The 14,006-nt window shown below is 45.6% G+C and overlaps 1 protein-coding gene across 2 annotated transcripts; it reads left to right on the top strand.

The window, feature by feature from the left end:
* The first annotated feature begins 1,586 nt into the window (after positions 1 to 1,586).
* On the top strand, positions 1,587 to 10,779 carry OSR2 (odd-skipped related transciption factor 2). 2 transcript variants are annotated; one of them, XM_072603406.1, is made up of 4 exons: positions 1,587 to 2,088; positions 7,097 to 7,859; positions 9,134 to 9,233; positions 10,135 to 10,779. In XM_072603406.1, exons 2-4 carry the CDS (start codon positions 7,207 to 7,209, stop codon positions 10,315 to 10,317), a joined length of 936 nt encoding a protein of 311 aa, XP_072459507.1. In that variant the 5' UTR covers positions 1,587 to 2,088; positions 7,097 to 7,206; the 3' UTR covers positions 10,318 to 10,779. The 2 variants fall into 2 exon arrangements, with proteins under 2 accessions (XP_072459507.1, XP_072459509.1); XM_072603408.1 differs by having other exon boundaries at positions 1,596 to 2,088; positions 10,217 to 10,779.
* The last annotated feature ends 3,227 nt before the right edge of the window (positions 10,780 to 14,006 follow it).

Raw genomic sequence — 14,006 nt, 5'->3', positions numbered from 1 at the left:
AACTCTCAGTCTACAAGCATCCTTCCTCTCCCAAGTTGCTTCAGCCAAATTGTATGGTAGCAATTCAATACGTCTTTTATATGTAGCACTAAATACAGAATTAGCAAAAGTTCTATTCTCTGTTCCAAGATCATTTATTATCATACCGAATATAACATGGAAAAGGGGAAATGATCTGCTATCCCTTCCAAAAGAAACGAAAATTTCTCTTCCCTTCGGCCAAAATGAGAGATAGTTTATCTTATACAAATCTGAAAAGAAAGAAAGAGCTTTTGCCTGACCCTCTACCGGAGCCTTGACCTTTCCGAGAGTCTACTCCTGCCTGTCCGGCTTGTATTTCTATGGCCAGTAGCAAGGTTCAGATTATTTTCAATGTTGCTTTGCAGAGTTCATTTAAAAGCAACTTTTTAGGGATGAGTGGGTTGGAGAAACCATTCAACCTTCAACTGGAGGAATAGGATCAGCCAGAAAGCAACTCCTCCTCATTGGGGTCGTTTCAGACTGAATGTTTTTGCTCCATTATTTTCTCACTGATGCTGTCAATGCAAAAAGATTGGCACAACTCGGCACCAAAGCCTTCGAAATTATATCCAGTAATTGTACTAATAGAGCCAAAAAACCTCCGGGGAGGAGGAAAAAACTTTTTAAATTTATCACTACATCTTGAATTCGATTCAGTTACTGACGACTGCAGCGGGCAAATGAAATCCATGCTCGGCCCGGTAGGGAGGTGAAGGCGTTTGCAAAATAAAACTTTCTAAGTAGTGTTTTTTAGAAAATTATGGGGTTACTGCTGTGGCATGGTTTGTAGTTTGTGGGGGCGACAGTAGATTCCCATAACTTTGAGCAAGTGACTGAGAAACCTCCTCTGAAGGTAGAAAGTGCAGCTGTAAATGTGGGAAAGAAAATATTGAATGCCACGTTCTAAACATAATAGAACTTTCCACAATATCATTACTGTACTAAACATCCATAAGCAAGCAACGTTGGGGGGAAAACAGTAGCCGAAAACAGAACACACATTTAGCAGCATACATTTATAGAACTGGCAACATTAAGGTACAACGTTGTATTTTAAATTAGGGAGGTGGGGGAGGAGTAGTGGAAGACGAGAAAGTCATTGTTGGTAGTTTTGATTATATATCATTTAAATGACTAAAATCGGTAGTTTACACCATCTGTACATCACAGCCACACAAAGAAGAGGCTTCTGTTGACTCTGCTAAGAACTGAAAATAAAGTGGACTTAAGCCCTGCGTTGGAACTACTGCCCGGTGCCCTTTTCAGTGCTATGTAGGGTCATTGGCGTGGTACGGAAGCAGTTATTGAATTTCTTACAATCAAAGGAGTCAGTGGCACAAAAGAGGAGGGTGGGGGGTGGGAGGGAAGGAAGGTTGTGTTTATTTTTTTTTAACCGAGTCACCTTAGGTAATGTAACAAGGAAAACGTCAAGAAGACCTGTGCCTTTAAGATGCAGTTGCTATCCAAACACAAGTAAACAGAGCGGACCATTAGTGAGAAAAGGGAGGAGGAGGAGGAGCTGGAGGCGGACTCCGAACTTGACAACCCCAGAACGTTCGGGGGGTAGGCGGGGCGGAAAGCTCAGGCAGCGAACATTCGAATGTGTGCAGCTCTGGGTGGGACAGCGGGCGGGGACTGCAAGTTCTACGCCACTTAACTGCTGAAATGTGATGGACCTGGGAGGGGAAGGCTCAGACTTCATCCAACTTCGCTAGAGTTGAAGGCGCAGAGGCTCCGAAGAGGAGCGTGATTGAAGCAAGATCTCCTCCGAGTGACCAAAGTCAACCAGCACTTTTTTCCTCCCTTTTTTACGCTTTCGCTTCGGGAAACCCAAAGACAAGGATTCCCCTTGCCCCGCCATCCCCGGAACGGCTCTTCTTCCTCCATATCATGTCCAAGGCTCCGGGGAGTCAGCTGGGAAAGAGCTTGCTGAACTTCTGACTGACGGACGGACTGCTCCGCCAGTCCAGTGTGGATCTAATGACAACGCAAAGACAAGCGCGGCTCGCGGCTAGAACTTTGCATTAGGAGGGGAGGCCCTTTCTGCCGGAGACCTTTTCTGCCGAGGTAAGTCTCTAGCCTGGGAATAGGCTGCAGCCGCCGCCTTCATAAAGTACAGTCTCTATTAAAGAGGGTCGGCGAAGGTGGCGATAAAAGTACCGATTCTCTGTCCAGCGTGCCACTGTTTCACGCGTGGTATTGTCCCAGGAACGTTACCCCTTTGAAAAGAACTGAAAATCGTTTAATTGTAGGTATACTCAGTGACCGGACGGTGTGTTTCTTGCATGCTATGCTCTCCAGGACACCCCCCTTCCCAATCTCCTAATTAATACAAATTCACACACACACACACACACACACACACACACACACACACACACACGGGAATGTTTTTGCAATTTGTTTCCGGACATTTTAGCTCAACCACGAGGTACCCAAGATCTCAGCACTGTAGTTTCTTAAACGGGTTCGGTAACTTTAGCAGATATTAGAGGTTCTCTTACGCTCTTCAGTGTTTCCTTTTCTGTTTTCTCTCTCACTCTTTTTTCTTTCCCTCTTTCCGTTTCTCTCATCTTTTTTCTTCTTCCTCTATTTTTCTCTTTCCTTCTTTCTCCCTTTCCCTCTCCCTGATTCTAGCGCTCTCCTTTCTCTTTTTGTCTCCTACCCTCTTTCCCTCTTCCCTATTTTCTTCCTTCCTTTTTCTCTCTTCCTCTATTTATCCCTTTCCTACCCTGTGCCTCCCCCTCTCTGTTTCCTTGCCTTTCTCCTAAATCCCCAAATGCTTTTTGCCCCCGGGCTAGAAATCCTAACTCACCTTCCACTTCCAGAGCCTGTAGTAGAGCGGGGAGTAGAGATTTTGATCCTCAATACTCAGTCTTTCTGACCACGGGCAAGGAATGTTTTAAGGATGAAATAATGATGTTGGCCAAACCTTGATTAAACCTACAACCATGTGCTTGATGCCTGCAGTGCCCGTGGTGGGGGTGGGGGAAAAGGAGGAAAGAAACCCAGAGTGTTGTAAGTGTCTGGATAAGCAATAAATTACCACGGCTAAGGATGTGAAGTGGGTTTCCAGAAGAAGATTGGGGGGCGGAGAGAGTGCCAGAGCAGAGAGTCCGAGGTAGGATGAGTCTGCCTACCTGTTTCTCGGAGAACAGAAGACTCCTGGCACTTCCCCATGTGAAAGATCACACACAGACAGAAAGCTAGCTCTCTTTCTTCTACACCCGCCGCTCCCCAACCCAACTAAAGTAACTGCCACCCGAACAGGAACAAGAAAATCACTCTTCTCGCTCAGGAACAGGGCCAGCGAGTGAGAGCAAAGAGTAACAGAACACGGAGTGTGCGGAAAGCATCTTAATTTAATTAACTCCTCGGGAAAGGAGAGGCGGTTAGGAGTGGCAAAGGGAGCTACAGCGTGGCTGGCGGTGATTCCCACCTGCTAGAGAGAAGGCGACTTTAAAAATAAAAATCAAACTTTCATCTGATTTCTTCTGTTTTTCATCGAGTCTGCTCTGGCTGTTTTTAATTTCAAACAAAACAACAGCATCAGGTGCAATTCGACAACAACCAGCTGATTTATGGGAAACCCTGTTAGGCTGAATTTCAGCCTCTGATGGAAATGCAACAGTTTTAGAGAAGAATGGGGGCTGCATGCATATCATTCTTAAGATTATCGATCCTAACGTACAAAAACTCCTCATTAAGTCACCTCTAGTCACTTTAGCTTTTTTATTTTATTTTTGCTTTGTTTTGTTGAGATGTTTGTTGTGTTTGGGAAGAGGGGTTTACTCAAATGTTGCGAAAGCTTCGCTGAAACTTCAATTAATAAGTAAACATTTCACTTGTTGACAGACACAGAACAAAGTTTTAAAAACTGCTAGACATAACTGGAAATTCCTGTAAAGTAGGCTGGTAAAAGAGGACTGGTCCCCTTGCCACTGAAGTTGTCAGGACTTTTTTTTCCCTCTCTTCCATAATTTTTCACTTCAACTGTAAAATTAAAAGTAGCAGCTTATCCAGAGTTGGGTGGAGGAGACATCAGGATGGCTTTGATAGCTGGTGTTCTTGACCAAGGCAGGGGAAAAGAGTAGTAAAAGTCTTGAAAGAGACAAGACAAAACGAAACTACCTTCAGATCTGGGAATTGATCGAAAATATCTTTTGACATATATATCCAGCAGCTCAGCTGGCTAGTGGAAGCCCAAACTCCTCAGCTATTTATGGAGACAGTGTTTGGGAGATATTTGGGGGCGGGGGGTTGTTTTGTTTTGTGTTTTCCACAAGGTATCCAATATGGCTTTTACCCTGTAAAGAAAGAAAGCGGCTTTTCAATACAGTTGAAAGCACACACATTACTCGGAAAAGGCAGGTCTTTTTGTGCAACTTTTAGGTTTAACTATAATACACAATTGGGAATTTCAGCGTTCTAAGCCCTTAGGAAAACCGAGAGGAACCGAGCACTTAGCTTTTTGACTGGAGAATTAACATTTAACCTTTAAGGCAGATGTTAGTTTCACGTTTTAGGAAATGAGATTCTAGGTCCTGGATTTCCCTTCCTCGCCCTTCGCCCCCAATCCTGGGATGTGGTGGTGGTTGTACTTTGCCTCCTGTGTTTATTTCTAAGAAAAGAAGTCAGGAAATAAACTGAAATACCAAATTTCTGTTACTTCTCTTTGGATAAAATGTCAGCGGTTCAGTAATAAGGAGAGGGGAAATCACTTTAATTAATCTACAAGCAATGAAATCCTCAGTTACTAAAAAGATTGAAGTGCAAAATCTTAGATGACCTAAAGACAAAATAAATAAATAAGTAATGCACAGGGGCCCCATAAGGAATAGATTTCCAGGGCTATTTGCAGAAAAAATACTCCTAGAGCTATGGGGGTGGGCTCAAGGATTGTCCCTGATCAAAAATGGAGAGTGATTAGTGGTGGGAAAGTTTATTATAAAGGGAGGTTTATAGTTTCGGTTGAATGGTCTGAGTGAAATCCTCTGACTGTCACACACCTCTCATTAACTCCCTGCCTGCACTCCCAGCTCACATACCACTAGGCAGACGCTGGTTCATTAATAAATCCCTGTCTCAGGGAAGGGAAAGGGGGCAGAGAAAGTGTGGGCCTAGAAGAGGGAGCCAAATCCTCCTCCCTTGAGAGGGTTTTATTTTTATGTATTAACTCTCCCCCACCCCTACACACTTTGCACTCAGATACATGCCAAAGGGTAACTGTTCACAGATTGAAAGGAAGAAAAATCAGACCCCCATTAGGAGGGAGGAGGAAAAGGCAAAAGAATGGGAGAATACTCCTAGCTTCTTAGGGGGAGTACAAATTCAAAGTGGAGAATTATGAGTGGAACTTGATGTTTTTAAGGCCTATTTCTATGGGGAAAATTTCCTAGCTGCTTGTGACAACACACACACCCCTCATCTTGGACTCTAACACAGGCTGGATCCAAATATGTCAAAGAATATGTATCATACAAATTGCAAGTAGAGCTTTGGGGGATGCCCTTGGGAAAGTGAGTGTGAAAGGCCATTCGACCTTCACTAACCCTTTTTTTTTGTAACTGAAGAGAAAGTGAGTGGGGTAAGGGAGAAGTGTGGCATTTGGGAAAAATGGGGAGATTAAAATTCTCTTAGCTCCCCAACTTTGCAGGCTTCAGAACTAGACAGTTGATAGACACTTTGTTGTTCCAGTCTTTTAGCAGCCAGGCTTGAAGCAAATAAATACATTAACACCCCCCCCACACACACACACACACAACCTGTTCAAAGTACCCTCCAACCTTTTGAATTATCTCCTACAAGTATCTTCTAGTTTTCCTTCCTAGAGAACAGATCTCTCTGACCTTGTTGGGATCAGAAAAGGAGGTGGGGACTCGGAAGGGGAAGACATGAAAAAAGAGTCTTCTTACTAAGGGTCGAGCTCTAGGCCACCTAGAATGAGGTCTCTTCCGAAGAACTAGGAAGAATAGGTGTTATCTAAGGGAATCCCCAAAGGCTTAGGAAAAGCTGGGAGGTCGGCTCTCCCATCTGGGGGAAGTCGGAAAGCTCTTAGACTACTCTCTCCTCTTCTCTTCCCGACTACTACCCGACCATCTGGAAGGGATCTTTAGGTGGGGGAGGGAGAAATGAATAGTGGAGCACGGCAGCGGGGGAGAGGGAATGTTGGGGACCAAACCCAGAAGCTCGGGCCAAGGTGTCACCCTTCCTTCAGCACCTCACTCCTGATGAATGGGGTTAATGTAAAGGGAAGAGAGAATTAAGGTTCCGAGATCAGAGGGAAAGTGTCCTAAACCTCTGACCGGGGTGAAAGGAGAACAGTCCCAAACACCCACCTGAAAAACCTGGATACTTGCTCCTGCATTTGCTACACCTCGCTCCACCCGCCACACACATTTCTAGAAGTGATCTCTGAGTCTAGCAGGAAAATGGTGGTGGCCTCCTTCTCGGACTAAGGAATTGTGTGAAGTGGGTGGGAGTTGGGGGGAAGGGAAGAGGAAGACCCTAAGGCACTATCGGTCCAGCGGCCTTGGCCTGAGTATCCAGAGGCCCACAGAAGAGACAGCACCGGTGGCAGACTCTTCACCCACTCATTGCTCCGATGGATCCGGGTCCAGAGCTTATAGGGCAGCCTCCCTGGTTCAGAAAGTGATAGGTTTTGTTGTCGGGAAAATATCGTTTGACCTGCAGGTCCTTGCTAGTGGAAGGGAGCTTGAGGGAGGGCTCCTGGGTAAGTGTGCCTTTGCCTCCCAGCAAAAGGAGGGCCGACCTTTATCTAAGTTCGCTGGACTAGTATGTAGCCCAGACGCCCCTCTCCCCTTTTTCCTCATTTCCTTGGCGATGGTATTTTTGTTTTGTTTCCCCCAGACGAATAGGGTTGGGAATCGAACCCTGTAACTGAGCCGGGGTTGTGCACATTTTCCCAGGGCTCTCTCCATGGGAGGTTAGTAGGGAACAATGAACCGAAGGAAGGATCTAGAGCCAGCGCCGAGTTAACGTGCACCCCAAACCCGTCTGGATGAACATTCATGCGCTGTATCTACTCTTCCTTCTCTCCTCCCTCCTCTTGTAGGGTCTTATCTCCTTGGCGTCAGCCTCGTTGGATTTGCCTCCGAATATCCCCGTGAGCCCCTAGTCCTGGAAGAAAGGGGCAGAAATCTCTGCACCCACCGAGCCCGGAAGATGGGGAGCAAGGCTCTGCCCGCGCCCATCCCTCTCCACCCTTCCCTGCAGCTCACCAACTACTCCTTCCTCCAGGCTGTGAACACCTTTCCGGCCGCCGTGGACCACTTGCAGGGCCTGTACGGGCTCAGCGCAGTGCAGACCATGCACATGAACCACTGGACGCTGGGCTACCCTAACATGCACGAGATCACCCGTTCCACCATCACCGAGATGGCTGCGGCGCAGGGCCTGATGGACGCACGCTTCCCCTTCCCGGCCCTGCCCTTCGCCACCCACCTCTTCCATCCCAAACAGGGGGCCATTGCCCATGTACTCCCGGCTCTGCACAAAGACCGGCCTCGATTTGACTTTGCCAACCTGGCCGTGGCCGCCACGCAGGAGGACCCCCCCAAAATGGACCTGACCAAGCTGAGCCCGGGCCTGGGCAGCCCCATCTCGGGCATCAGCAAATTGACTCCAGACAGAAAACCCTCTCGGGGGAGGTTGCCTTCCAAAACGAAAAAAGAGTTTATCTGCAAGTTCTGTGGCAGGCACTTTACCAAATCCTACAACTTGCTCATTCACGAGAGAACCCACACGGACGAGAGGCCTTACACTTGCGACATCTGCCATAAGGCCTTCCGGAGGCAAGATCACCTGAGGGATCACAGGTGAGCTTCCCAACCCGCCTTTGGTAGGTTAGGGGGTGGGCAGAAAAGTGGCCCAGTAAAGGCCAGAGAAAGTGCCTGAAACCTAAGTGTCCCCTTCACCAACCCAGACTGGAATCCCTGATCCTTCTGTTACAGGAGAACGTGTGACTGACTATAGGTTTGCCCCCCGTCAAAGAAAGCTAAAGAAATTACAAACAACTCCCCCCAAATTTATACCTCTCCTGCCTAAAGAAGTATAGCAGTATTTCTTGAGGAAAAGCAATGGAAAGTTCTTCATCCCAGTGCACCGAGAACCAGGTGTTCTGAGGTTTTCCTCTGTTCTCTGGTTTCCGACTCCGGTCTGGGTTTCCAGGCCAGGTGGAGGGACTTGGGCACCTTTTTCTATGTTCAGCTGCCTGTCTCGTCTTCCCAGAGCTGCCTTTCTCTGCCATTAGACTCTCAGCCCGAGTTTCCAGGGCATCTCTGCTTGCCAGTCCCAAAGTCCCTAAATTCCTCCCTCCTCCCACTCACCACCCATTTCGGAGGCAAAGAAGATTTCATGCCGGGCCTCAACACCTCCCTGGCTGCAGCAGCAGCACTATTTAATTTAACCTTTGTTTCCCGGGACTTTTCCTCCTTGAATGAGGCCAGCGAGTTTAGAAAATGCTGGCCTCCTCTGCACCTCAGCATCAAATCCCGCATTACTACTATTATTGTTATACCTCATAATAGGCTATGCCCGACATGGTCTCGGCTCAAGGTTCTTCCCCTATCTCCTTCCCTCCTCTCCTTCCCCCCATAATGGAGATCAGAATTCCTTGAAGATTCTCCCGAGTCCACAGCTGGAAGGTTGCAAAACCTCTTTTCTCTGGGCTGTTGAGGGATTTGTTGAAGTCTGTTCCCCACTAACCCAGTCTTGCGTTACATCCTCATTTAGCCAGTTTAAGTCCTTGGTTTGAAAAGAAAGGAAAAAAAAACCTAATAGTAGACACCACAGAAGTGCTTACTCCTCCCGTTTTGTTTTTTTTTTTTTTTTCGAGATCTCGAACCAAAGCACCACCAGAGAGGGCGATCAAGTGTAGATAAGCCGGCGCTGTGCCTGGTTTGAAGAGTCTGTTACACGAGGTTAACCATAAACAGAATTACCTAAGGAGGGGGGAAATCTAAAGAGAGAAGAAGAGCCAATTTCCTTTTGTCCTCTCCCTGTTCTCCTTTAAATAATTGTCCTTAAATGCTTCTGGGAGGTGATAACATTCATCCAGGCCGTTTAACTGAATCCTTATATCAATTTTCAGGTATATCCATTCCAAAGAAAAACCCTTCAAATGTCAGGAATGTGGGAAAGGATTTTGTCAGTCTAGAACTCTGGCTGTTCACAAAACTTTACACATGCAGGTAAGCTCATTTCCTTATCTAAGAAACTTTTATTTCATTTTCTTGTGTCTGTTTTCCAAGAAGTTGTCAAGGGCCTGCTTTTAAAGTCTGAGTTCAAATTTGTTCGTCGTTTGACTGGAGAGGTGCTATATTTTTCTCTACTGCTTTTCACTGAGGAGAATAATTGTCCTTCCTCCTCATTTTATGTTCCAAACATCTCTGGTTCTAGGAAACAGCAGTAGACGTCCCATTCATAATTTAATTCCTGGTAATTAGCAGCAGTAAACACCACTGTTCATTATCCACATCCCTTTTTCATCCCACTCCCTCCTATTTTGAATTTAAGGATTTTATGCTTGAGAAAGCAACGAAAAGTAATTTCTGGAAAAAAAAAAAACAGCAACAGAACAGCTGTCTACACTGGAGCTCCCTCTCCCCATTTTCCTCGTAGAATCTCTTGCGTTGACCACAAATAGTGGTTGATCTGTCTAGCACTTCGGATCCTTGCTAGCCTGAAGAGAAGAATACCTTAATCGAAGATTAGAACTCCCCCAGCCCCACCCTTTCAGCCCCTGGCCCTTTTCTTTCTGTGTTTGACACTGCGATGACACGTAAGGAGTTGGAAAACACAAAGTCTAACTTTCAGGGATGTGCCCGTGCACTTTTCAGCTCTGCCAGTGTGTCAGGCGTGTACCTGGGGGCGCCTGTGTGTGTTCCCCGCTGGAGCATTGAGTATCGCAGATCTGTCTATGCAGGCTCCCCCTAAACCACCCCAGTTGCCTCAGGGGTGGGAGGTAGAACGGCGAGGGGGTGGAGGGGAGGGCACTGTTGTGTGTGGTTGTGTAATGTAGTACTGCAGATAAGAGAAGGGCACAGTGGTGGTGTGAAGGATTAATCCTTTGCTTGCTTCACATCTGAACAGGAATCTCCACACAAATGCCCCACATGTGGAAGAACCTTTAATCAGAGAAGTAATCTGAAAACTCACCTTCTCACCCATACAGACATCAAGCCCTACCACTGTGAGCAGTGCGGCAAAGTGTTCAGGCGAAACTGTGATCTGCGGCGGCACAGTCTGACCCACACCCCGCGGCAGGACTTCTAGAGAAGCCAAGCATCTGGCCCCCCTTCCCCACCCTTGCCTGCCTTCCCCAGCCAGGCCCTCCTCGGGCCGGACCTGTCCCCGACCGACCCCAACTCGCCCCCTGCAGCTGCACCTGCAGCTCCAAGGAGCTAATAACTCTTCTGGCGGACTCAAACTATAGAAAGCCACACACAGAGACACATACACACACACACACACACATCACTACACCTACACAAAGAGCATATGCTAGTCTCTTGTAGATATTCACAGCTCATTTTAGAGCTCTGTACAGAATGTCGTGAGGGGGGTTGTTTTGTTGTTTCATGGGGTTTTTGTTTGTGCAGTTGTGTTTTTGGGTTTGTTTGTTTTTGTTCTGTTTTGTTCTTTTGGTGGCATCTTGTCAAATGCACCTGGACAAGGAAAATAGAAGTCAAATTTATCTTTAAGAACTGTATTTCAAAATAAAACATTTTTTTCCAACTTGTTACTTGTGCTTCCCTTGTGGGCTGGCGGCACTGGCGGTGGTGGTAGTAATGGTCACAACCGAAGTATTTCCATACTGAAGAGAAGGAACCCATTGCCTCTGTCTCTTGGATGGATTAACCCTCTCCCTCCCCTATTAGAAGCAGATATTCTCTTTTTATATAGTCCTGTGACTACGTGAATGTATTGTGTTTTGTTTTCCTGAAGACACTAAAAAGAAAGTGGCCTTGGGTCTCCCTTCCCTCCAAACATAGACATACGCATATAAATACACACACTTTCATCCTGTCTGCACCTAACTTGTTATTTCTTCCATGCAATATTGTTGTTCTTGTTAATGAAGACAGGCAGTGATTCTGGGGCCTGTCCCTAGGGCCCCAGGCAAGGAGACACTTTTCAGCTGGGGCTCTTTCCACAAAAACCAACTCTTCCACCTTCCCCAGCAAGTCTGTTGTTTTGAGATTGGGGTGGGGGAGGGCAGGAAAGGGGAGAAAAATAAGAAGAAACAAGTTGAGTACCAAGCTCTTCCAAAAGTCCTTGGCCCGAAGTCAAAGCCTCTGATGGGGCAGCTTCTCTGAAGGATTAGACTTTGAACGCTTGCTGTCATTTATCACCACAGACAGGGACTTTATTCTGCCCTTAATGGAGAAGCCCTTCCCCTCAAATCAACTGCCAAGCAATGGAGAAATGCCATTCAGCCTCCAGAAAGGTGAGGAAGGTCAAGGGGGGAAAGAAAAAACTTAGCTAAGTTTTTTCAGCTCCTTCCAAATTGGGTACAACTTTCTATCCAATATAGTTTTGGCCTATCTCCACAAAGAAGACTGGGTACATTTCCAAGATGCCAAGTCACTAGACAGAGACTCTAGGAGTGGCAAGCTGCTCATTTCCTCCTAGGCAACTGGGAAAATACAGAAAGTACTGGTTGCCCCATATAAGCCACAGAGCAAATTGCCTGCTTATTTTTAGAGGTAGTCTATCCCTTTCTCTAGGGTTCTTGAAGAGATATTAGTATGATGACAACCTGAAGCAGAAGGTATGAATTTGGGTGGAGAACATTAGGTGGAGGGACAAGAAGGTATTATGGGGACACTACAGAAGGCTCAGGAACTGGATTTTGGTATAGTTCTTAAAAGTGAGAAATGAGAAACTGCTTAATAGGAGAGATGGGGAGAGAAATATTCCCTGCTTCCTCTTCTTTATGATAGTGTCTTTCCTTTTGGTGAAGGTATATGTCCTTTCCTTCTGGGACTTGACATATGGCAGCCTCAAAGACAAGGTAGTAGGAACTAGGATGTAAACTCCTCAGAGACAGAACTTACTATGTCTTCTTCCAATCCTTTAGTAGTCTTTGCCTATCCCCCAGGCTCAGACCCTGAAATAAAGACTGTGCAGATAAATGAGATAAATGTTAGATCACTCTTTTCATCTTGTTTTTGAGGATACATCATTGGAGCTGGTCCTTTCTTCTGCAGGAAAGCCATGGTATTTCTTGAACATCAATTCTGTTTCCATTCCACAGAATATACAGATACACACACAGGATTCACAAACTCTAGCATGGAGCATGCATAAAAGCCTCCATTATTTAGATAAATGACTTTTGTGTTTGCCATTTTGTGTGTGATAACATTTAATGGAACTGAATAGGTGTTTAATTTGTTGTGTTTAAACTGACCACTCAGGAATCTCTCCTCCTGAATGTAGAAATTGTTCCCTCTTGGTCAACAAAGTTTGAGGAATATTGGGAAGAAGGCTGCCCCTCAAGTCCCTTTTACTCTTCAGCTGGGGCCCCACCCATCCCTCACTCTGGCACTCTGTGCACCATTCCACTGATTGTCAGAAAATGTCCCTTGACCTTTATCAACAACCGGCAGATCCCCTAAGTCCCTATCCCAGCTCAAGGATATCTAGATAGTCAGAGGAGCCCTTCCTTTTCATTCAGTATAACAGTGACAGAAAGTGGGAGTGAAAGGAGAAGGGAAACCAGGGGAGAAAAGTTAAGGAAATACAGAGTCCTGTAACACTCAGCTTAAAGGTGACTATTTCCAGCAGAAACTGATTTCCATTTCCATGACCTTTTCTGCCTTTCTAGGTCCAGTGATACTTTCTTGGAGACTTGGACTATTCCGTGCTCAGCACTCTAAATATCCCTGAGGTAAACTGAATTCCGCAGACACTCACAGTCACAATTCTCAGCCCCTCCCCCTAGCATCTTGGAGGATTTCTTTCTAAAAATTGTATTTAAAAATAAACCTTTTTTCTACTGCCTGATATTTGAGGCCACACTTGCTGCATCCTCTGCAAGGTTTTACAGGTACCTTAGCATTCCATGGTTTTTGTACCATGGGCTTCCTCCCAAATTCTGGTTATTATTTCAGTGTTCCTCTTGCCTAGTTATCAAGAGAGTAGAAAAACAGTATTTCACTAGACCCTTGCATAATATGGTACAGGGGAGCTAGAATGTTACAAAGCAAATCCCATTGGATTGGGAGATAAGAAACCCAGTTTCTAATCCCAGTTCTCCTAGTAACTATCTCCTTGGCCTTGAGAAAAAAAAAAAAAAGAAATAACATTTCTGACCCCCAGTTTCCTTTGCTGAATAAGGAGTTTGGAATAAACGTACTCTGAGTCCTTTCCTATGTGTTTCACCTTTGGAAAGTGAAATTATTGCTTTCTTGTTTCAACTCAGAGAAAAAACTTTCTATTTTTTCCTAGATCTTTGTCACCAAAATGGCAGGTAGATGGAGAAAGTCATTAACTTTAGATAGAGCTCAATTCAGTTCCATGAACATTTATTAAATGTCTGCTACCTGGAAGACAGGATGCTAGGTGCTAGGGATACAAAGACAAAACTGAAATGATCCTTATGCTAAAGGAGCTTATTTTTCTCCAGGGTGGGGAAATCTATATCTAAAGAAAGTACTTCACAGGGAAAATTGAAGAGGATGAGAGTACTAAATGGTGAAGGTAAGGAGGGGAATCAAGAAAGATTTCATGGAACAGGTGCCACCTATCTTAAGTCTTAAAGGAAAACAAAGATTCTGGAAAACATCGCAGGCATGGAGAATCTCCTGTGCAAACTCAGGGCAGCTAGAGGATGGAAACTCAAGTTTGGGGAAAACATCTAGTAGTCTTGTTTGACTGGAATATAGAGCTGGTAAAAGGTAGTAATATGACATAAAGCTGGAAAGGTAGATGGGAATCAAAGTGTAGAGGGCATTAAA

Source organism: Notamacropus eugenii, chromosome 4, assembly GCF_028372415.1.
Source record: "Notamacropus eugenii isolate mMacEug1 chromosome 4, mMacEug1.pri_v2, whole genome shotgun sequence".
Lineage (NCBI taxonomy): Eukaryota > Metazoa > Chordata > Mammalia > Diprotodontia > Macropodidae > Notamacropus > Notamacropus eugenii.
Note: the sequence above shows the minus strand (reverse complement) of the source record. Positions and strands in the feature narration are given on the sequence as shown.

Bases quoted from the DNA above. Each gene is read 5' to 3' on its own strand.
- OSR2 (XM_072603406.1), top strand. From the start codon at position 7,207: ATGGGGAGCAAGGCTCTGCCCGCGCCCATCCCTCTCCACCCTTCCCTG. The intron at 7,860-9,133 runs GTGAGCTTCCCA...ATCAATTTTCAG, and splicing joins GATCACCTGAGGGATCACAG to GTATATCCATTCCAAAGAAA. The intron at 9,234-10,134 runs GTAAGCTCATTT...ACATCTGAACAG, and splicing joins ACAAAACTTTACACATGCAG to GAATCTCCACACAAATGCCC.